General features: G+C 43.2%; 1 protein-coding gene across 6 annotated transcripts in view; it reads right to left on the reverse strand.

The window, feature by feature from the left end:
- Heph (polypyrimidine tract-binding protein 1 heph) overlaps positions 1–22,480 on the reverse strand; it is a 384,945-nt gene that overhangs the window by 181,795 nt on the left and 180,670 nt on the right. For 2 of the 6 annotated variants that reach the window (XM_071698916.1, XM_071698920.1), the window contains one exon: positions 1,393–1,449. The exons of the other annotated variants lie outside the window; for them this stretch is intronic. In XM_071698916.1, coding sequence (XP_071555017.1) covers positions 1,393–1,449 — 57 coding nt within the window. The remainder of the gene's footprint in view (positions 1–1,392; positions 1,450–22,480) is intronic. 6 annotated transcript variants of the gene reach the window in all.

Raw genomic sequence — 22,480 nt, forward strand, 5'->3', positions numbered from 1 at the left:
TCGTTACCTTCCTGTTTCTTACGGCGCGGTATCACTCTTCTGGGAAGAGATAAAACACTTCTCGCGGGCCATTCGAATGCAGTTCGAATTCGTGCAGCAGCCTGCCTACGGTATAAATATCGAAAATGGTGGAGCGCCTCGTGAATCGTGATAAACGGCCCGAAATTTCTCCGAGTCTGCCCCCCCCCCCTCTCTCTCTCTCTTCTCTCTCTCTTTCTCTTTCTCTTTCTCTCTCAGAATCCGACGAGGCCTCCTTCGCTCTACCAAAGCGTGAAGCTACACGATCGACCATGACAGAAAAGTTCGTGTGAGCGTCTAGCGCAGCGGCTCACACACACAAACACACGCATCTATACACGTGCAAGTGACTACGAAAATTCGATGCCCGAGGGAGCGGCTGAGTTAAAGGTACCGAGAGTACCATAAATCCGTTTAAATTGCAACGACGACCCTCGATCTGTAGATCGTTGCCGCGGCCCGTGAGCAATTATCCATCAGCTTGCCTTCTCTCGCGCGATTCACCTGTTCTCCTTAACTTGCCCATGCACCTTGGCATCTTTCCACAAGGCGAAATGTTTCAACCGTCGACATGAAAATATTAGCATTAAGCATCTGATTTCGATAGAGAGCGAAAATCTAATTATACATCTAAATGATTAATAAATGCGATATTTGTTAGTAAAACACATAATACCGTGAATTCTACATTTCTACCTTTTCCCCAATGATTTGTTCGTTATCGTTACGTGAATTTGTAAACGAGAATAAGCGTGGTTTGTCTCGGCTAATAAATATTGAAATAGAAATAAGAGCGCCAAAAGATTACTATTATCGCGCCGCCGAATACCTTCAGTCAACCGTTCCTCGCACTTTTACGATTGCGGAAGCACTACTTATTCGAGGGTTCGATCGGTCTATTGTTTCTTTTTATAACTGGCGCTACGAGCGCGCGTTCGAGAGTCAACGTGAGATCCATGTGACAGAACAATAAAATAAATGTCATAGCACAGCAATAAAACAGTCACGTAGTCGAACGGAAGCACGTAATGGCGCATTTGTTTCGTCGTTGCGCGAGAAAACTGAAGGCGCGATAAAATTTGCATACTCGATAACGTTCTTAGAAATCTTGAACTAAGAACTTTCCGGCCGCAAACTATAATCGTGGCATCAGTGATCGTCAATTGATTTTAAAGATTTTTCGACCATTCCGCAATTGTAACAAATTGATATACAATAATATGCCTGAGCAAACATTATTTTCTTTTACATGCAAATATTATACATTTGTGCAACATAAATTTATGTATCATTTGTGTAAATACGACGTGATACTTCAAATGGTAATATTTCATTTAATTGCATGAGTGTGTATATGAAGTGAGTCAAACTTACCACCGGAAACGGTGCTGTGGGAAACGGACGAAAATTCGAAAGGTCTGGAATTCTTACCTGCAACGGAAGAAACACACAGTTATGTCTAGATAATAATTAGCGTCTTGGACCGAGATAGAAGTGTATCTCGCGTCTTATTTCTTCCTAAATGACATTAAAGTTTCAAAGTTGAAAGTTATGTCCAATAAATCTTCTCAATATAATTACGTGAAAGATGCGGGCTTGTGAAAGGGGCGAGCAAGTAGATAAAGTCCGTAATGGACGGCCACCGCGCCGACTTAGGTCTGACCATCACGGTCTGTTGCGAGTCGACAGGAAGTGCAGTCCGATTTCTTTCTACACTTCTCCCTCCGCTACTTTCATTATCCTTCCGGCCGCGGTTCCGCGACCGCGAGTTGTACGCAAGAAACTTGCGATGGTAACGAGCTTAACTCTTCATAAAGAGATCGCAAAATACTTTTGATCGAATAAATTTGCTGGTAAGTAAACTGGTATGCGATATTCGACGAACAGACATTATTCAGCGCGTTACAAACTCATTTTTGTCTTTTTGCAGGCGATCGGTATCACGTACTCGCGATCGTTCCGTGAGGTACAAGCGTAGCTCGCGATCGTACAATTAACGCGCGCAATTAACGTACGATCAGAGCGTGTCGCTCGCGGCTGAAAGAAGCTACAGAGGAGTACGCGTCGCCGGCCACTTAATTGAAAGGAACGATGGAAGGCAGGCAGGCAGGCAGGAAGGAAGGAAGGAAGGAATGAAGGCAAGGGCGAGCAAAAGAAGAATGAGGAGGAATGGCGCTCCTCCAGCCACCAGCTGCAACCTGTTGAATTCGGAGATACGGAGAGATGGGGAATCACAGGCACCGTCCATTTGGTAACTTCGAATTACTATGAAATTGTTTTACTACTTCACACGCACCATCCCCGTATACGGCGTTTGTCGTTGGCGTGACGTTCGTCCGAAATCTAATTATGCTGCTAGAATCGAGGAGCACCATTCGTGGAAAATTATTGTCGAACACTGTCGCTACGATATAGTTTATAAAAATCGTTCTTTACAAAATTACATTGACCATTATTCGTAGAAAAAAATACAGGTAAAATAGATGCCTGATAATTTTGAAATCAACTAATTTGGTTCGACTTGTGTCGTTTCCCGATAGATTAAAAAAAAATTACACTTTTTTGCCAATTTAAATGACTTTTTCGAACGTTTTGTGAAAATATGCATGACGGTGCAGAGAGATAACCCAGATTTTTACGTGATGTGAGTTTTTATAATAAATGTACGTAAATCGTGATTCGTGATTTATCGGAATGTATAATATCATTTCCCTGAAACTCCAAAAGTGATGTTGTAATTTATTTCTGTCGTATACGTAAATCAATCATTTGACCATATTGATGATTCAAAACTGTTGCAATTTTTTTTATATTCTCGCGCCTCGTAGTTTGCGCACGTTTCCAAATGGCGTGATTTACCAGTGGAGAAAATATACAACAAAAATATTGGTCGCAGAATCGCTCGAACGAATGCCTGAAAGCCAAGAATAAAAACAAGGGCAGCCAATTTCTTTTATCAGGTTTCTTCGCCATATTTCTTACATTAAAGAAACGAATAGCGGGTCAGACATATCAGCCGAGGTCGCACTTTCCTCTCGTCGATGTTGAAAACTACACCTCGATTAAATGCGTCATTACCAACTATCTCATATTGCCAAGAAAATCTTTCCACCCGAGACATTAATTGCATCGCACGTGTGTGTTACTAAAATAATATCTCGCAGCTTTCATTTCGCATCACGATATTTCTCTCTTATATTTCAGTAAAATCTTCTATATTCGAGAAATTGCGTCATCCGGCTATGAACGTAAAAGGTCCGAATAAACACGCTTATCAGTAAATCGTTGATTTGAGCAATTAATCTAAAAGCCCATCCAAAAGCGGAAATGACTACGTCAGTCGATCGAGGAGATAGGGGAATAAATAAAATCATACTTTTTTAATTACGATGTTTTTGAAGTTCCGATATGCCATCTCGTACCTATAATTACATTATTCCAATATCTCGCCGATTTTCGAGAATATAAAGTTTCGCGATAGCTCGAGAATATACGAGAAGCTGAATGCGACGACGCGTGACAAGGATAGAACGGAGCGGATCTTAAAGCGACGAAGAAGGCCTGGCAGAAAGGGCTTGGCGAAAGAAAGACAAGGAGAGTGCAATGACCAAGTGCACGTGGCCGCGCGCAGCACGTAGTGCGTAAAGCGGGAATGTGCGGCGGAGCGAGCCACTCTTGTGCATTCCGCGGTTTCAAGGTTGAGGTCAAGGCACACCTAAGTATCAATCGTCTGAAGTTCCGACTTCCGGGGAAGCGCGGAAACTTCGGCCGCGATCCCGCATATTGAAACGCAGTTTCGCTTCGGTAAAATTATCGCGAAGGGAGTCGCAAAGGGAATTGCAAAACTGAAAGAATTTTTACCATCTTGTGAATGAAATTAATGATCGTGTAAAAACTTGTAACGTAACCGTCGCGCGAGATGCCCATTAATCGTTGCGTATCCGACGTAAAGCTCTAATTGGTACTCCGAGGAGGTGTATTTGGAAACACACAGCTGAACTGATACAGCGTATCTAAGCGACAAGATTGACGTAACGTTACATTGTGCACGATATAGCCCGCACGAACGACGCTCGGTCGACGCCCTTGTTTCGGCCTCGACGTCCGCTTCCGACCGGACGCGGACAGGGATCTGTTGTACAGCTGTGTGTCATGGTTGTCGATTACGGCGCGATTGTATATATTTTTTTCTCTTTTTACGACGCAAAATATGTCCGCGGCGGTGGTCGCGCGCGTGAAACAGAGGAAAGTGAATTGGGAGTCGGATGAATCAATATTTTTCGCGCTGCGTAAAAATTGCACGCTGAAGCTGCAATTCCCCGAGGACCGGCTGCAAGATTGCGATTACACGTGCAATGAATCGATAGCACTGCAGAAATAAAGATCACCTCAATTCGTGTAAATTCTTGAACAAATATTAACATATTTTTTAAAAACATTTTTATATTGTTGAAATAGTACCAATAAAATACAAATTGCAATACTAAATAAAATTAATAAGATACTGTGCGATGTATTGTTATCGTATCAACAATAATACTGGCATCGTATAATTGTGCAAAGGATTATCGAGAAGAGAAGGAAAAAAAGCTGAACTCAAAAAGACTGAGAAATACAAAAAAAATACAGAAAAGAGTAAAGTTTACACGAAATGGAAACACTAAGATAAAAACATTTCGACAAATTTGCATACGCGTAAGCTTTTTACTTCGTCGTCGCGTTGTAGATTTTCCGATGGAAACAATTTCACAGCGTGAGCAGAAAAAGATTCACGAAGCCTGCTTCTTTCTTCTGGCCGGATTTAAGCTCGAATTATTGTCAGAATAAGGTCTCAATAAAAAATGTGGAAGAAATTTAAAGAGGATATTGGACAATCAATTTCAACTCTGGTTGGAAGAAACAGACATCGGGGAGAATATAAGTTTTACAGAAAGGGGCATGATATGCATATGGGAAAACGGATTTTAAATGAAAAAGTACAATACTAAAATCCGCGAATTTCAAGATTACGATCAGATCTCCACAAATATATGTATGCTTTTTAAAAAATAAGAAATTATTAGCAATAAAAGTTTTAATTGTAACATAAGATGTGCTAAAAAAATAATTCTTACACTCAAATGTGTATTACTCGACAGTCGGTTCTTAAAAAAATATCTTATTACATTCTTAATATAGATATATAATTTTACCCTATATTTTTACCTAAAATCTTATTTATAATAGGCAAATAAAATAATAAATAAAGTCATACTTTTTTAATTACGATGTTTTTAAAGTTCCGTTATGCTATCTCGCACCTATAATTACATTCTTCCAATATCTTTTTAAGAATATAAATTTTCACGATTTACAAGTGTTAAAATTTAAAATTCTTAAAAATTCTCCCGCAAAATTGATTCGGGGATATTTGGGCATCCCTGCATTTTAAAATGTAATATTTTATGGACTTTCTTACATAAAAGTAAGAAACATTATAGAAGAGTATATTCTAGTTCATCTAAGTTCCTCCTGACATACATTACGTAGCGAGTCAGTATTTCAAAGATGTAGTATAAGGTTACAGGCGGAAGTTCGCAGGAAGATAAAAAGTATACGAGCGGCAATGTGAAGAGAAATAATTCTAAATCAAAGGAAGCAAGAGTTACGCGTGTCAAAGTAGCAATCCGACCTCTTACGCCTTTTTATATATATAATATATCCCTTTTAGTGTTTCGGAATTGCGACTCTCTCTCAGGTACCTACTCGTGCTGAAAGTGCACTCCGAGCTAAGGATAGCATAAGTAATCTTTTTCTGATTTTTCAAGAAAACGACGTCGATTGTGCCAGATCGAAAGAGGGCGGTGGCACGGAGAAAATTCTCCTTGACTCGCACAATATATGCCATAAAAGACTTATGGCTTCTATATATATGCTCCGAATTTTACTTTCAAAGCGAATCTCTATGAACTGCAGTCGAAATATGGCTCGCGCGAAGCATCATTAAGAGTGAAAGAAAAACGATAATAATTTCTCATGCCAAAGAGACCCAAAGAGTATGATAGAAAATTGTCCAATTTTACGGTTACAATTAATCGTGTACTTTTAATAACTTATTTGAAGACTTAAAAAATTGTTCAGGTATATAATTGCAAAACGCTCATTCCTCTACCGAATGGACTTCTTTAATTTTAATATCTATTTCTGATTTAATGTCATATCTTGTTTCATTAGTAGGTCCGAGATATTTCTGTCCTATAATAACGCAGTTCGCAAAGTGCCTATGAGGAAAAGGATTAAACGGAGCAACGTGTATAATAGCAGCGCCATATCCTAAACACGGTAACCAATATCCGAACTTCGTAAGCCTATACGAAAGTCAGGACGCGTTATTACATTATTGCATTATACATCGGTATATGCTACCCGGGTGCATGTCCATCGAGCTTTCGAAGCGGTAAACAATGGCGGCTGACCGCCATGGGGCAACCGAGTCTGTAATCACGACCAGGCATCCTTCCAACCGAGTCCTCCACAGAGACGTGGATATATACAGACGCGCGAAACATTAACCGTGAAAATGCATCTGTCGCTGTTAAAAACGAGAACGGGCACCTGGGGCTACTTAAACACCCCAGTGTCGAAAAAATGAAGCTCACGTCACAGTAATTTTAATGTGCTTCTTTCGTTTTTTTAATATTTTTTAAATTTCTTCTTACTTTCTTTCGGAAAATGTTGAGTAAATCTGTATGCAAGTTGTGTCCTCAAATACTGATAAATTAGAACAATCCAAAATATGCAATATGTAATTAATAACAGTGACTTTTAATTGGGGTGTAAAAATAGCCCTAGATAACTGAGCCGCCCATTCTCGGATTAAAGTCAGTTTCTCAGTTGATTCGAGATAATTCATAACTGCGATTTATACGCGCGTCTCTGATAAGAATAGTAACATCGATAAAATACAAGTTAATTTAAATTTAAAAAATATTTTATTTCGCGATTAAAGTTAATACTTTATGTATATGTGGCTTGTAAAAACTATATTCTCTTTAAAGAATACATCACGAATCTTGTTTCAAGTAAAAATAAAAATTATTTCAGTTAGATTCTTCCCGAGTGACGTCAGAGCCCCGCAAATTGCGCCTCGAAAATGCATCGTTTGTCAGAATCCGTTTCTGGCGCAGCGTGATATCCGTCATTAGACGTAGCGTATCTTTCGTTCGACGGTGACGATGATCGCGAGATAAACGGGAGAACTTGGACGAGCTGGGTGAACGGCTGGCTGCCTGGAGCAGAGGATGCCCGCGAGCCTCTGCGACATCTGTAGCAACAACGCGTTTCCGTGGACTGTCACGATAATGTGACAGCCGAGAAACACGCGAAAGCCCTTAGCGGCGCCGCGGCGCCCTCGTTTTCGCGTCGTCGGCGTCATCCGGCGAGAAAGGTACGACAGTTTGCTTTATTTGGCCGCCCGATTTCATGACGAGTAAAACCTACTACGGTGGTGTACGGGGTTGCGGGGGGGGGGGGGACAGAGGGAAAGAAAGAGAGAAAGATAACAAAGAAAACAACCTGGGCGTACTCGGGCCCGCGAAAGATCGAAAGGATTTTTCCCACGTTTCCCCACGACTCCTCGGAAACTCCGCGGCGAAGAAATAAAGGCATTTTCCAGCAGCTCGCCCGGGTAACGATCGCGTCTTGGCGGTGCTTGAACCTTAGAAAATAATAAGAGATAAGCTTTTCACGACACGTCAGCGTGTCGGAAGATTTATCCGGTTGTAAACCGAGGGAGCAATATTTTCTCCTCCTCGCGCGATGAAGCCGCGAGTTATTTGGCAGGGCGCGATCATCTAAAGTTTTGTCGATCGTATAGATATTCTTCTGTAGACGTTCAGATAGATTTACCGCACACTTAATTTACATCGTAAAATGTCCAAGTGCAGGGAAACTTCAAAATCGCGTTTGATAACGATTTCTAGTAAAATCAAGGATTTATCATAGGAACGTCTCTATCCCAAAATCGGCAGAAAACTCGCGAGTCGAGATCCAGACGCGGAAATTCCGGACACCTTATGATCGAGCGCGCATTTGTGCGCGTCGTATGTGCATCGCGCAAACATACTTATCCGCGAGGCGGATGACGACAATCGGGGACGGAGACGGGGATACAACAGGAGCAGCATGAATATCTCAGTCGGCTTATTTACATATTCCTTTTGCAGATATTCATGGATAAGATGACGCGCGATAGGATCGAAGCGGAGCCGCAGCCGAGCGCCATGGAAACCTCATCGTCGAGGGGGGGTGGGGGCGACGCGGGAGATGAAAGGAGGGAAGGAAGCGAGCGTTGCGAGGATGCTGGACCGTGCTCCATGCCGCCCCGTCACCGTGGAGACACGCGAGATTTGTCGAAGGGAAAATATACCCCGCCAATGTGAAGAGGAATTTCAGACGACGCGAAAAGTGTATGTCCTCCTTAGCGAGGCAGTCTCGTGGAAACGATACGTTAACTTTTGAGTCAGTCGAGATGTATCGACAGCTTTGTCTGAGTGTCCTCGCGAACGGTTCTTTCACGAACTCTCCATTGTCATAGTTGTGATGTAATGGAGAACGGATAAAGAAAACGAACCGTTGATAATGTTAGACGCAGACTTGTTCTAAAAACATCTAGATACAGCTAAGTTTATAACAATCAATTTCAAGAGAGAGACTTTGGAAATGTTACAAGATATATTGATAGACATAAATAAATTAGTTATAATTTCTAAAGATATCCTTCGCACACAGGTACAAAACTTACGACACCTATCTCGCGCGATTATTGTAATTATTATTGAAACAGCGCGGCCGGGGTACGTACGCAACTTCGGCGCCGACAATAATTTTCGCGAACTTTGCCGCGCGTGAAAAACGCTTCAAAAGGCCGTGGGCGTCGAGCACCGCGGCGCAAAATAATTAAACGATTCCGGCAACTCGAACATTAAGTAGACTTAGGGGGTCTACTTCGCCGCTCTTACCTCGCGGCGCCGCAATAATCTTCCCAAGAATCTCCAGAAATAGCTTTCGCCGCGACATGAGAGAAAGAGAGATAGGGGGAGGGGGAGGGGAACTTTTCGCCGACGAGAGAAGAGCGCGAACTGCGAAAAGCGAACGAAGGCGTGTAAAGCTCGAACGAAAAACAGAAGGTAGACGGCGCGGCGCGGCGCGGCGCGGGCTCGGCAGGATTCGCCTTTCGCTCTTTAATCCACGAGACGCCAATTTCACGAGATGCCCCGTGCGTATCGACGGCCCATACAGTTCGAACGGCCATGGTACGTGAGTCCGATAAAAGGCAACGAAACTGCCCCGAGGCGAAAATCTAAGTCATACAAGTCATCATTAAATGCGACACATACTCAACTCCATTGTTCTTTTCTGTTTACGAATCCTCCGCATCATATTCTCAATGCTCCATAGTCTGCAGCTCATTCTGCACATGAGCGAAAATATAGACTGGGCTGTATTTTTTGGTTCTCTTCCCTCCCTAAGAATGAAAGGGTAATGTGCGTTGCCAAATTTTCGAGCATAGAGAGCATTTGTAACTCACGCCGTCAGCAGGACACGGAGCATATGAAGCACATGAAATTCCGGACAATAAAATAGCATTTTGAGCACTTACACGTGCTCCAAAGTCGTATTTCTTCAAAAAGTAACTCTTGGGGCACTGACCTTTTTAATATAAATTAAATGCTACAAGTGCTACGCCTACCTTTTGAGCATTTGTATGACATATATTTTCGCCTCGGGAATAGATAGGGAACTGTAACTTTGAGGATAAAGAAAATGGGTCGTGGATCATGCTCCACCTCGCATTTCCGCGACTTTCCGTCACATGCTCCGCGTGTCACAGGGTCTCTTAATATTATACTTGCAAAGTGCGCCACGTTCTTATTTTAAATAGGAAAAATTAATCTCGGTTCCTGTTTGCACGTGAAAGATTTCGCGGGTCGTAATTTTATATGGCCATTTGAAAACTGGCTTTACTCTTTCTCTCTTTTTTTTTCTTTTCGCAAAAATGACGAAACCCCATGAAGCAACGAATCCTTTTACTCCCCACCTCTAACTTATTCGGTCTCGAAACATATTCCTTCGTAGTGCGTAGCGATTGGCAAACGTTTACACGATGGTGCAATCACGCAGAAATAAAGAAAGTACATCTTCTCGCCTGGAATACGAAAAGAAACGATCGGAAACGATATCGCCGTGAATTTTATATCTACGTCGCGGAAAATGGATTCGTTGTTGTTCGTGAGCGGCAGAGAAATAATATTTACCTCGTTGCATATATAAGCGTCAGATGTAAGCGTAGATTTAAGCTTTATCGTTCGCACGAGCTATATCTACGCCCTTGTAGTTATGGCCTGTGCTTTATAGTTACTTACATGGAAATTATCGCACGCGTATTACCTCGAGGTAACGTTTACACTCCGATGGATTAGCCGCACGGATGCATTCGTTGCCACGTCGGCCTACTATTTTTATGCAAAAATTACAACGCATTGCTCCAAATAATCACATCACGCTGATATCAAACTCGAGAAATTAATCACAATACAAAAAAGAAAAAAGCATAAATATAGTACATCTCGGAAATCCGCGTCAAAATTTCGAAAAATAGACCGTGTGAGATTTCGAAATGCTTATTACTTTCGTAGTAATTATAAATTTTCACAGAGAAATATCTTATGTACACTGTTGGAAAATTTTTGTAGTTTTGTTAAAAAAGGTCTTTGTTAAAATTTTTGTGTAAAATAATCAATACATACATGTGTAGATTTAACATATCCCTGCTATGTTAATTGAACTTAACAAATTTTAAATGTAAAATTATTAAAATAATTTAAAAAATATGTTAAAGTAACACAATTTGAACGTATTTATTAAACGTGTTAAAATTTACCAAAAAAGAATGTTGATTTTACTCTATAACAGAAGTGGGAATAAAAATTTACAGAAAAAGAGTGTTGACTTTATCTTACAATCTTAACTTCAACACAAAAGTTATGTTAATTGTACACATAATTAACCTCAAATTATGATCAGAATTACAGAATTCAACAGAACAACTTTCTGTTGAAATATTTTAACATAGTATCGGTGTTACCATTTAACACATCCATATTATGTTAAGTTAACACAAAAATTTGAGTGGACAGTGTAAGAGGTACGTCTTATTAACAGTACTCGCGGAAAAATCGCAACGACATGAAGAGATCCTCGAGGAATGCGATCGACTACAAAGGAACAATCCAATCCCTACAATAAAGTAGTTACCTGTCGGCAGACACGACGCAATGGCGCGTCAGCATGACAGGATCGAAATGCGCACAGTAGTAATTCGTCACAGCGAGTCGGATAGTCGAAATGGTTGTATCGCGCGGGTCATTGAAATTCCAGCAAGAGTCGTTCTACATGAACGTCCATCCGACATTCCAACCTGCTGCCGTCAAACTCCAACAAATGTAATCCTCTTACAGACTCCGTTTCGGTATAGTTACATGAAAGGCACGTTGCAATTACGTTATTCGTACGTTAAATCCCGACGGTTCTCCAAGTGCCGGAACGCGTCGAGTAACGGAAGACATCGCAAAAGTGGCGAAGATTAAATCAGCCCGATATTATTACCCCTCAACAATTAGACAATCAATTAGCAAGCGGTTCACTCCAAAAATTTTGCAAACTTATAACGGTAGGGGATTCAATTATAATTTTTCCGTTCGTGAAAGCGTGGACGCGGAAAATGCCGCGGAAAAAAAGGAAGAGAAAGAGAAAAGAAAAGGGAGGGGAAATTAAAAGCTGGCATAAAGACAAAAGGCGGAGAAGATAGAGAGTTTGCAAGGTGGATGCGGGGGTGACGCATCCTTCTTCTGCGACGCTGCCACGTACAGATGCGTGCGGGCTGGTTTAAAGGGATTTACGTGCGCTGAACTTCTTTGTCGTACAGCATGCCGCGTAATGGTACCCGGAGAAGACGACAGACTTTTTTCATTGCTCAGATGTTGTTCCTGCGCGAGGATCCGCGCGTACGCGGTTCGCTCGGAATTCTACGCAGAAGGCCAAAGGAAACTGAAACGCATGAAACGTATTGTATATCGTCGCTTACAAAGCGAGATGGTATTCAAACGTATTACGGAGGAGCACGCGAATATGAATTCGCGACTGTGAAGAACAATCAGCGATTTTACTAGAACTGATTGACCGTCAAAAAATGTAAGTGTTGGTTGAGACGTTATGAACATTTCAGTCTGAGTGCGCAGAGGAGAGCCCAATTACCAACATTCTCAAACTTTGAATGGAAGGAAAGCTAAAAGAAAGTTGAAAACGTTAGAAAAGAAGTTTCTTTGATGATAAAGAGATCATCGATACAATCAAGCTGACGTAACGACACGCGCGAGCGAAGGAATCGTTTCCCGACGTGAATCTTGTAGAAACGTCAAACTCTGCACCGTTCCCCAATGTAGATCCGGGAAGCTGGGTCGGAATTCAGTACTTTGACTGGCACTCTAGCTACGTGCTAATCCGAAGATTCTGGTAATTAGCAACGAAAGATCGAGAGAGAGAGAGAGAGAGAGAGAGGAGATGAGAGAGAAGGATAGAGATAGAAAGAAAGAGAGAGAGAGAGAGAGAGAGAGAGAGAGGAGATGAGAGAGAAGGATAGCCCAAGCGCGATTATGAATTCAGAGGCCGTCGTCACGTCGACAAAGTGACAAGTTCCAGTTATCGAGGTTTCAAACGGGCCACCTGTTTTCCCGTTCCTCCTGACTACCCCCGACCTGACGTTCTATCGAGGCAAATGGAACATTAGAACGCGATAGGCGTGCAGGTGCAGGTAAGCTTATCTCTCGCAACTGCGCTACGCGAGAATTTATGTGTTTCGCGCGCCGGATGGTCTCCTTCGATTTCATCAAAGAGCAAAGGCAAAACGAGAGAAAAGCCACTTTGTTTAAAAATTATCTCACAATCCACGACTTGTTCATCATTTCCATAATCCACTGACGCGCGTAGTCGCATAGGTCAGAGATAATTTACAGGGCACGTCGTCAGCTCCTATCCGCGTCCCATTTTTCAACGTGTGATTTTGATTTAAGGTCGACACGACAGCTGGCCTCGTACAACGGACAGCATCGACGAAAACACTCCTATCTCGATTTTTCTCTCCCGAAGCGTCGACTTTGCAGCGAATACGTCAGCCCCCGCATATTCGACGGCGCGTAAACGGTGTAACGATGTTTCAGCCCCGGCTCGCTTAACAGATAGATATAACGGCGTATAAATGAATGAAAATTTTCGCGCGAAATTCGCGTTAGATTGGTAGCAATTATCCCGGCCCGATCTGCTAGACAGTTATTTTACTTGCATTCTTTCCCAATTTATCGCCAATAATTTCTTTCATTCAAACACTCTTCCGGGCAACGTTTGAAGCCCCATTTAAACAATTTACCGTTACGTTCCCGCTACGAGGGAACGCTTTTATTAATTCTTTCCATTCGACCTGCGTGGAATTCTACGTTATTCTTACGTTGCATTGTACCCTTAGAAAAAAGGTTATCTCGCCATGAGGGAATATAATGCGAGAAAGATATCGCGCGAACGAAACTTATGTCATCGCTCGTCTCGCCGCTCAACTGTGAGAACGAACGTGTCGCGTGTCAACGCGAGACTACGCACGTCAGAGTCACCGGCAAACTACGTTAGGTACTACGTGTGCACGGGGCGTATATTTCGAGAACACTCGGGAGAGAGAGACAGAGAGAGAAAGAGATACACTGGGGAGGAAGGAGTGAGGAGAATGTTGCTGGCGCCCGATGCGGCGCGTTAATGACAGGAAACCGGCAATATGAACTTGACGGCTCGGTACCGCACCGCGTACCGCAGTAACGTACCAACAAACCGCAGGGTCCCATCGTCAGGCAGCCCCCCTTCGTTACCCCGGTTTCTGTCACTGTCTCCCGTTGCCGTGCCACCCCCCTGACTCGGTTTTACCCCACCTTCGTCATTAACCGTCGCTCGTCGACGAGCCTCGCCCCAAAGACATGTTGCAGGCACAGATAACTTTGAGCAAATAAGCGCGCGTATGATACTTCCAATTCTGGGTTAAATATAAATATGATTTATGTCAAATTGAATTGAAAGTGGCATGAGAAGTCGAAATAAATTTTCATACATTTAAATGGAAGAGTTAATAATAATTTTCTGACTTCAGGGTCGGATATCAGGGATATGTACATATGTACCTATATCTTCCAGTCCTTACACGATTCTTTACGTCATCGCGCGATGACGTAAGGAAAAAAAGAGGATCGCGATCGACGGGGTCGTTGGAAGGAAAAAAAACGACAGCTTAAAACGCGCTCATTCAGTATAACCACTCGTTAGCACGAAATTACAGCTCCGCACCTTGCAATTACTTTCAATATCATGGCTTCCACAGTCTGCCTTCCAGTTCTCCCTTCGCCGTCGTTTACAGTGCCGGCGTTAAATTGGAACGCGGTTAATTATCATCTGGCGGGGAATTAAACATTTCGCTTTCTATCGCGCCGGCTCCATTCAACGGAAGAGCTAGCTACGGTCAAGTAGTTCCTCGTAGAACACCGTGTGAGTAGAATATATGTGTGTGCATCTCCTCTAAATGAGTTATATAAGGTACTAGAGATGTCGTTATCGTTAATTCGTTATCGCTAAATTTGTCGATAAAAATATACCGAAAGATATAATTACATAGCATGAATAAATATTTTATGACCTATAACATTAAATTTCCCATCTAATTTATATGGATCTGATATGAATACATCGTCCCAAAGTGGAAAAAAAGCTAATCAATTGAATGAAAGTAATAAGTGGCCCTACTCTCATCGTTCAATATCGCGAATGTCGATCGTGTGAGTTTATAAACGAACCAAGTTGAGTGCGGTAGACATTATCAGAGAGAGAAAAATGCGAGAGAAAAAAGAGAAAAAGGGGAGCGAATATTCGAGGAAGACTGAAAAGACAGAAATAGACGAAAACATCCCGTGGCGAGAATAAAGGCAAATCCTCAGCCATCCGATTTTAATTAACGTCATTAGGTAATTAGATACGTCTACTGTTAGATGCCTCTTGGGGTTGCGTGTGGTCGAGTGTTACGTTTCGGCGTGTAAGAGGGCTCTACGAAAGAGAGCGACAGTAAACTCAGCAAGGGTTGAAGATGGAAACTCTTTACGATGGATAGGCATCAGCGATGCATGTTGAGTAATTAACGAGACATTGAACATAACGCTACGAGGTACTTTCGAAACATATATATTGCACGGACTGTGCAACGTCATACATTAAATATCGTGGACTCAATAATAAATTAAGGCACATTAATCACTTATTGCGAAGACAATTTGTCCGCGCTTTCATTAAAATCGAATACGATATTGCGCAATATTTTGCAAGATCCAGGGAACATTCTATACATAATATCTAAAGTAATATAAGCGTATAGATACGTATAGATATCATTTAATAAATAAAAACGCAATAGAATGCATACATTGACCGTAGTAGATTTTACGATACAATATCGCAGTGCAAGAAATGTAGAAACATGAGATATAAAACCGTATGAATGGATGGCTATTAGCCTTTTGAAAACACCGCGTCTAATACCGTTTCATAGATCCTGAACTGATAACGTCATAGCATGATAAATTCGGAAACAAGGCAAAATAACAAAAAGGGTGATGGTTAATCGACATTTTTCAATCAATCGACCCATAGAAAATTACTACATCCTTCGGATAGCAAATTCATATGATATAATATTTCCCTTCCCGTGTCATTGCGCTCCAAAAGGAAATACTCTTCTCTTCAGTGTCGCCCTCAAACAAGCTATCGATCGAAATGCAATAACACGCGCGATCACCTGTCACGCTTAAGAAAACGCGACAATCGATACCGAGCAAAATAAACAGGGAATATTTTGAAGAAGATTAATACATCGCCATATATTCGTTCCGGGCGAAAAAAAAGGTTTTCACATCGTAAAACTTGAAAAACGCAAACAAACTTAACGAATTAACGTCGCGCGAATAGTGTCCACGTTGTGTCCACTTTAACGCGGTTATCTTTTGCGTCGCGCCGAATAAACATCTCACGTTGAACAAATAAAGTGCAACGTCGCCAAACGGTCGTCGCATTTAACGGCGAAATGCAGGCAGAAACCTGACGTAAACGCGCCGTAGTCCCCAAAAATATACAGCGTGGAGTGACCGAAACGTGCAGGATGAGCCGAAAATACGCGGTGACGCCGCGCCGCGCCAGTCGCCTTCCCACGCGTAAAACCGAACGCGAACCCACCGTAACTTCACCTACGGTGAAGAGAGTGTGCCGTAAGCGGCATATACGTACGTAAAGGTCTGACGATCCGCGGTAAGGTGGCGAACGATAATTTCTAGCCGGCGTCACGTGCCAGCGATATAAATCACATCCCTTTCCCTGCCTACACCACCGGGCGACCCCCTTTTCCGACTCCTCGGCAGAACTCCTCGGCCCCGCAATTACCTAATACGTCCGCCGCGTTATCCCTAGACACCATCGGCGCGAATCCCTCCAGCCCACCCCTTCGGCTCTTCGTCTAACTCCCGCGGCCGCTAACTTACGTCCTGGCGTCCAATAATAGATCTAGACAGCCGCAGCTTGTGATGGATTCCCCTAAATCACCGTACCGCTCGAGAAGAAGGAATTGCAAGTCGTAATCCCTTCCCTCGCCATTGAGAAAGAAACGAGAGAGAGACCCTGGAGAATTGTTCCTCGATCGATTTCTCCTCGATTTGATCACGGAATTCGCTCGATATCGATCGCTATGCAGCCACTGATCTTCGTAAAGTCGCGATACGCGTCGTGTAATACAGAAGGTATTTCGATATTCTTGAAGTCAACGCCTATGATCGCGATGCGCCAACGATACATCTCTCTCGCATCGCTTATTCCGAAAACGGAACGGAATAAAGTGTGCGCGGTACAAGCAAACTGATAGTGGATCGAAATTAGAATTCGCTCCTCGTATCTTCGCGGACACTTTGGCGAAAAAAAGAGGCATGTTCGACGCAGGCGTAAGCCGATAAGCTCACGTCTCGGAGAAACGTCGCGGGGTTACTTTCGTCACCGTCGAACGGCGGCGAGCCAATGCCAGGGCGCGATCGATCCTTAAGTAGAACGCGGAAAACGGCTGCGTAATCCCACGGAAACTCTTTCTCACGTGCTTCCATCCCGGTCGTGCAAGACCATTCTTGACGCCTACGTACATAACCGACATCTCCACTCTTCTTCTCTTTCTCTCTCTCTGTCTTTCTTTCTCGTAGCATTTACCGCGTACATTTACCACGGATAAGTATTCGTGTTACTATGCCCGCAGGATACATAACCGGGATACTCGGAGTGCATTTTCCAGCATCGAAGAAACGTAGGACATGTCTACGAGAGCCACTATAGAGTCGCGGAAATTCGCGATTTCTCGACGACGATCCCGAAATATCTTGACTCTGAATTTTTCGTATGCGACGTTCGAATGTTACAAATGGTTCTAAAAAAAAATCTGTATTATCTTTCTCTCGTCAGTATTGCAAATATTTTATCCATTTTTCGAAAATAGAAGTTGCATTCGTTTCCTTCCAGGGAAAAAAATAACATTGGCTATAAAAAACTGGAAGCGGTTTTTTTTTTTAATAAACTCAGTTTAAAACAGGAATAAAGTATCGCAGATGACTGTAGAGCCGTCTCTATCGATTTAAATGGTTCAACATGCAACTGACGCTGTAAGTGAGTTATCGTCCCGTTAGTCGCGCCATTCTCACAGGAAAATACAAGGCAAATACGCATCTAGATATTTTTCCTGTATATTTTCACAATTGAAAGCCAATCACTTCCGTTAAGCAGATGACAGTTGGTCAATCGGAAGACTAAAGATGTTCGAAAGGAACGTTCAAGATTCAGACGCGGCCTTTTATTCTGCTGGAAATTGTTAGAGGACAGCGTTTCTTTTTTTCTGATAACGCTTCCGTAAGCTCCAAGTGCATTTAAAAGGAATGGATGCACGCCGCACATCTCTTTCGCAGAAAAGTGCAAAATCGGAAGCCATCGGACGCACAGTAAAAATCTACCGGCCTGCCAACGTTCGCGCGTTCAAAATCGGATTACCAATTTCCGCTTGACCGAACTCCGAAAACCACCCTATTCGTCGTGCGAATGATTTTCCACGTCGAGCAAGCCGCGAAAATTCGCTCGTAGTCAACGTTGTCACATCACTGCATGTCCCTTTTTACTATCCCCTACCGAACATTTTTAAAATATAAATAAATTTCAATAACGGTTTAAGAATAATTATTGACGTATGTAGAAAAAGAAATAACAGTAAGTGGAAGAAGGAAAAGTTTTAGGAGCCCTGTTTTGGAGCGCATAAGGCCCACGTGAGAATAATCGCCCGTCTCGCAACCCCCGGAGGTACGTCTTCACAACACTGCATTACGCTATCATCCCCCCCCCCCCCCCCGACCCGTATCCTCTTTCCCACGTTGCATCACCCTCTTTTCTGCGCCCCCACCCCCCGTCTCGTCTACGACGGAATTGCACTCGGAGGCTGAAGTATGCGCGACGCATGATGGAAGGCGATCCTCGAGAACGAGATCGAAAGTAGGCCCGCGATGATGCATAAAATGGGAGCGACGCGAGGTTCTCTCTTTGAGAAAAGCGAGAGAGAGAGAGAGAGAGAGAGACAGAGAGAGAGAGGGAGGATGCAAATGGGGAGCAGAGGGGAACATAGATTCCTCTCCAAGCGTTCTTATCCTCCGCCGTGGAAACTCTATTACGCGGATTTGGGTCGCGCGCAACGTATTATGCAGATCACTCGAGTCGATCCGCGTGTAAGCTCTTGTTACTTACGGATTTTAATTACGTCGCGCATCACGCGTGCTTATTGAGGAACTGCCGCTCGGCGTGGCGTTATTTTGCTTTATCGGTTAGCTCGTAACGCGATGAAGACGCGGCGAACTAACAGTATCACGAAACGCACGCACCATGAAAAAAAAACCGGGATAGAGGATGTATATTCGAACGCAGGTGCATATCGACACTGCGTGCGATTTATTTTTTATCCAACAGCACCGAATTGCACTTTCTCGTTAAATTTTACGATTCGGTTAACACACGCCGGACGTCCAATGAACGAAAAACTCCAGTCTCGCGCGCGCACGTAAAGCTTCCGACGAATTATCAATTGTCAGTCGCTTTTTGCGCGCGCGCGATTCACCCCGTCGCGATCTTTTTATATTCCGGAACACGGGGAAGCAGGAAAGATACGAGCGCCGGCTCGTAGGATATCGCCGATAAAACCGTGTCGCGCGTCGGATACTCGACCGCCTGCGAGAGAGAGAGAGAGAGCGCCCCGTTGCGCTTCGCCGGCTCGTAAAGAAGAGAATCGGTGTGCCGGTGGCGAAATCCAGCGGCGCATCGAACTGCATCGGGGGCCACATCGAGAGGCCGCATCGCCTCGGAATCGTAAAGTACGAATTCGACGTGAGCAAGCGAACACATACCCGGATCAACACACCGTATTACAACGATCTTAGTGCATTGCGGGGCGATTACGCCCGAGAGATTATTACCGCGTTTACTACCGAATGAAAGAGTTTCGCAGAAGAGATAATAGAATCCTTTCGTTCATTTCCTTAATCCTTCTTTTCTTGTTCGATTCTGTCTACTTCGTTTCTGTAATTTGCACAGCGATTCGAACTTTTTATCAAGTAAAATTACTATCGTGATTAAACGATAATAATCAAACTCCGAAAATGAAATAGAAAAGAATTCCGAGATAATAAAAAAGTCGAGAAGACAAATCCTGCTATTTAATTGCAGATTGTCATATTATACGCGCATAAATATTACGCGGTCTCTTTATTCAAATAAATTTCCTACCCAAATATCTGCAATATGAAAGGATCGATCAGGGCCTGGTTTGGACTAATCGAAAACGCCAGACGAGCGTGTGTCAGGTAGCTCGGTCAAACGTGGAACCCGAACTTCCGAATTCCCGAAGAAGCATGAGTAACGTGTGAGCAAGGCTTATGTGACGGTCGGTCAATGCGGTTGCAACACAAGCGGGCGGTTCTTCGCTACAATTTAACTTGGCATGAGAAACTGTTGGACACAAGTTTCCTGATGAATATACCACGGTGGAGTTTACCGAGCTTATGTGCGCTCCACGTGCGGCTACATGTTAGCGCGCACATTATGTCACGTATGACGTCGCTCTAATTATGTATACTCAAACGGGACAAAATTATCGCGGTCATTATGGCGCCCGGTACACACAATATTTTCGCGCTTTAACACGCGAGAGTGGGCACAAGGTGAATTCCAGAGAAGCCAGGGGGCTTAAAACGAAAACGCCACCGCCACTGTTTCGACACGAGAAATACGTTTAAAAAACAAGCTTCGACCTATATGCAAAGAAAAGAATAATAAAATTTCTTTATTTTCTAAATCTAATTTTTAATTTTCTTTTTTAGCACCGTAACAAATACAAATGGAGAACGAACCTTACGAAATCTTGGATGACGAGAAAAGTTTCAATTTTTTTTCCGGCGCTCGTGAGTTTCCGATCGGTGATATAGTGATATCGGATTCGGCGATGGCGGGTTGATGCACACGTCACACTTGGTGAACGCGCGCAGGAAGACAGGCAGGCAGGGAAAGACACGGGGGTTGAATGCACGAAGTCGCGCCGAAACGGTTCTCGTCCGGGAGTTTACGTCCATTTTCATTTCGACGCGTCGCCAGCTTTTCACCCGTGCCGCTGCACGCTGGCACGGAGTTGCGAATCATTCGGCGAACTCGCCGACGGAATACGAGGGGGCGATTAAACCGGGTTGATGGTGGTATCTCGTTTGGAAAGGGAAGGGCAAGAACGGAGAAAGGATTACGTACGTGTGGGAAAAGCCCGGTGGTTTCGGGATCGCTCAAAAGCGACTACGACGTCCGATAATTATCTCCCGTGGCGACACTCCGTTTTGATTAATAACGGCGCTTCGTTTAAAGTGACGTGTTATCTGATTTAATTTGCGAATATGGACCTGCAACTGTCTATTGACGATTACGTCAAACGCAAGGAAAAAATTAAAACGAAGATATGTAAGCACTTGTGTCTCTTTCCCGGTTTAAAAAATTTCAGAACGGGTCAAATCAAATAATCGCGAAAGCAGGATGAATCAATCGTATTAAAGACTTCTCTTATCTCGTGTTTTCGAGTAAGTTATTAAATGACAGTAAAATGCATATTCGGTTGCATAAAGTTACCAAAAATCGATATATTCGTTGTTCCACTTCGCGTTTTGCGGAGAATCGACAGAATGAAGTTATTGCAACGTTCGTACGAAAGAAAGCTGAATCCTGAAAAATGTTTACGGAAGGTAAACCTGAAAGACGTGCGCGTAGTATTTTGCACCTTACCCTGCCTCCTGCCAAGTCTGTCCCTTTCAAATAAAATTCAATCAAATCTCTCTGACACTGCTACACGTTCCGTTCGCCGCGCATGCCATTTCCGACGTAATACGCGTGTTACATTAAACGAGTGCGCCCGCGAGGAATATTGCAATAACGAGCAAGAAAGCAGATTTCCAAAGAGATTTCCGTCGAGTGCGCGCATTCCCCTTTCCGCGTCTCTTCCCCATCTCCAGCGTCGCTCTGTTGACGTTTCCTCCGAGTCTCATCCAACGAAAGGAGGAAGGAACCGTAGATACATTCATTGTGGGACAGGATGACCCATTTTATCGGAAACGTACACGTGAAAAGGGGCGCAAGAACGGGATGGGAAAAGGGGGAAAACTCCCGCATATCGTTACGAAATGAGTTGCGCGTCATTCAAAACGGAACCTCGAACGAGGCACTTAACATAATTACTTCGCTTGACGGGATGCGAAAGCAATTGCCACCGAGACGGTCTCGACGACTACCTGAAGAATCGCAATGTCAACAAGAATTTCTAAGCGCTACAAATTATAATTTGCATGGAAAAGTTGAAAGAAAAAAAAACAATTCCGTGTGATATTAATATTAGCTTAAAAAATTATAGAAACTGACGATTGCAAGTGTATTTTACTTGTACATCGATGTACATATGAATTACAAGAGCCTAACAAGCATTAATCTTTATTAGGTAGAATATATATTCAATAGCATTTCGTCAGATCTGAGATTCACGCAATGGCAAACACAGATCGATCAATTGTCAAAAGAAATGTAATCCTTCCGCAGCAACGCCGACAGATTTTTCCAGCGCGAAAAGAATAAAAGAAGGGATATGAGTGACGTCTTGCCGGTTTATTTTAAACGTCGTAAAATCGCGACTCGCACCAGTAAATCTTTCCGCGAACGATGCATTCGAACGACCCGTCAAGAAGGTAACGACTATTCTTTTGAA

The sequence above is a fragment of the Temnothorax nylanderi genome, unplaced genomic scaffold, assembly GCF_030848795.1.
Source record: "Temnothorax nylanderi isolate EJ_2023f unplaced genomic scaffold, tnyl_v1.0 TNYL_tig0017_pilon, whole genome shotgun sequence".
NCBI classification, from domain to species: domain Eukaryota; kingdom Metazoa; phylum Arthropoda; class Insecta; order Hymenoptera; family Formicidae; genus Temnothorax; species Temnothorax nylanderi.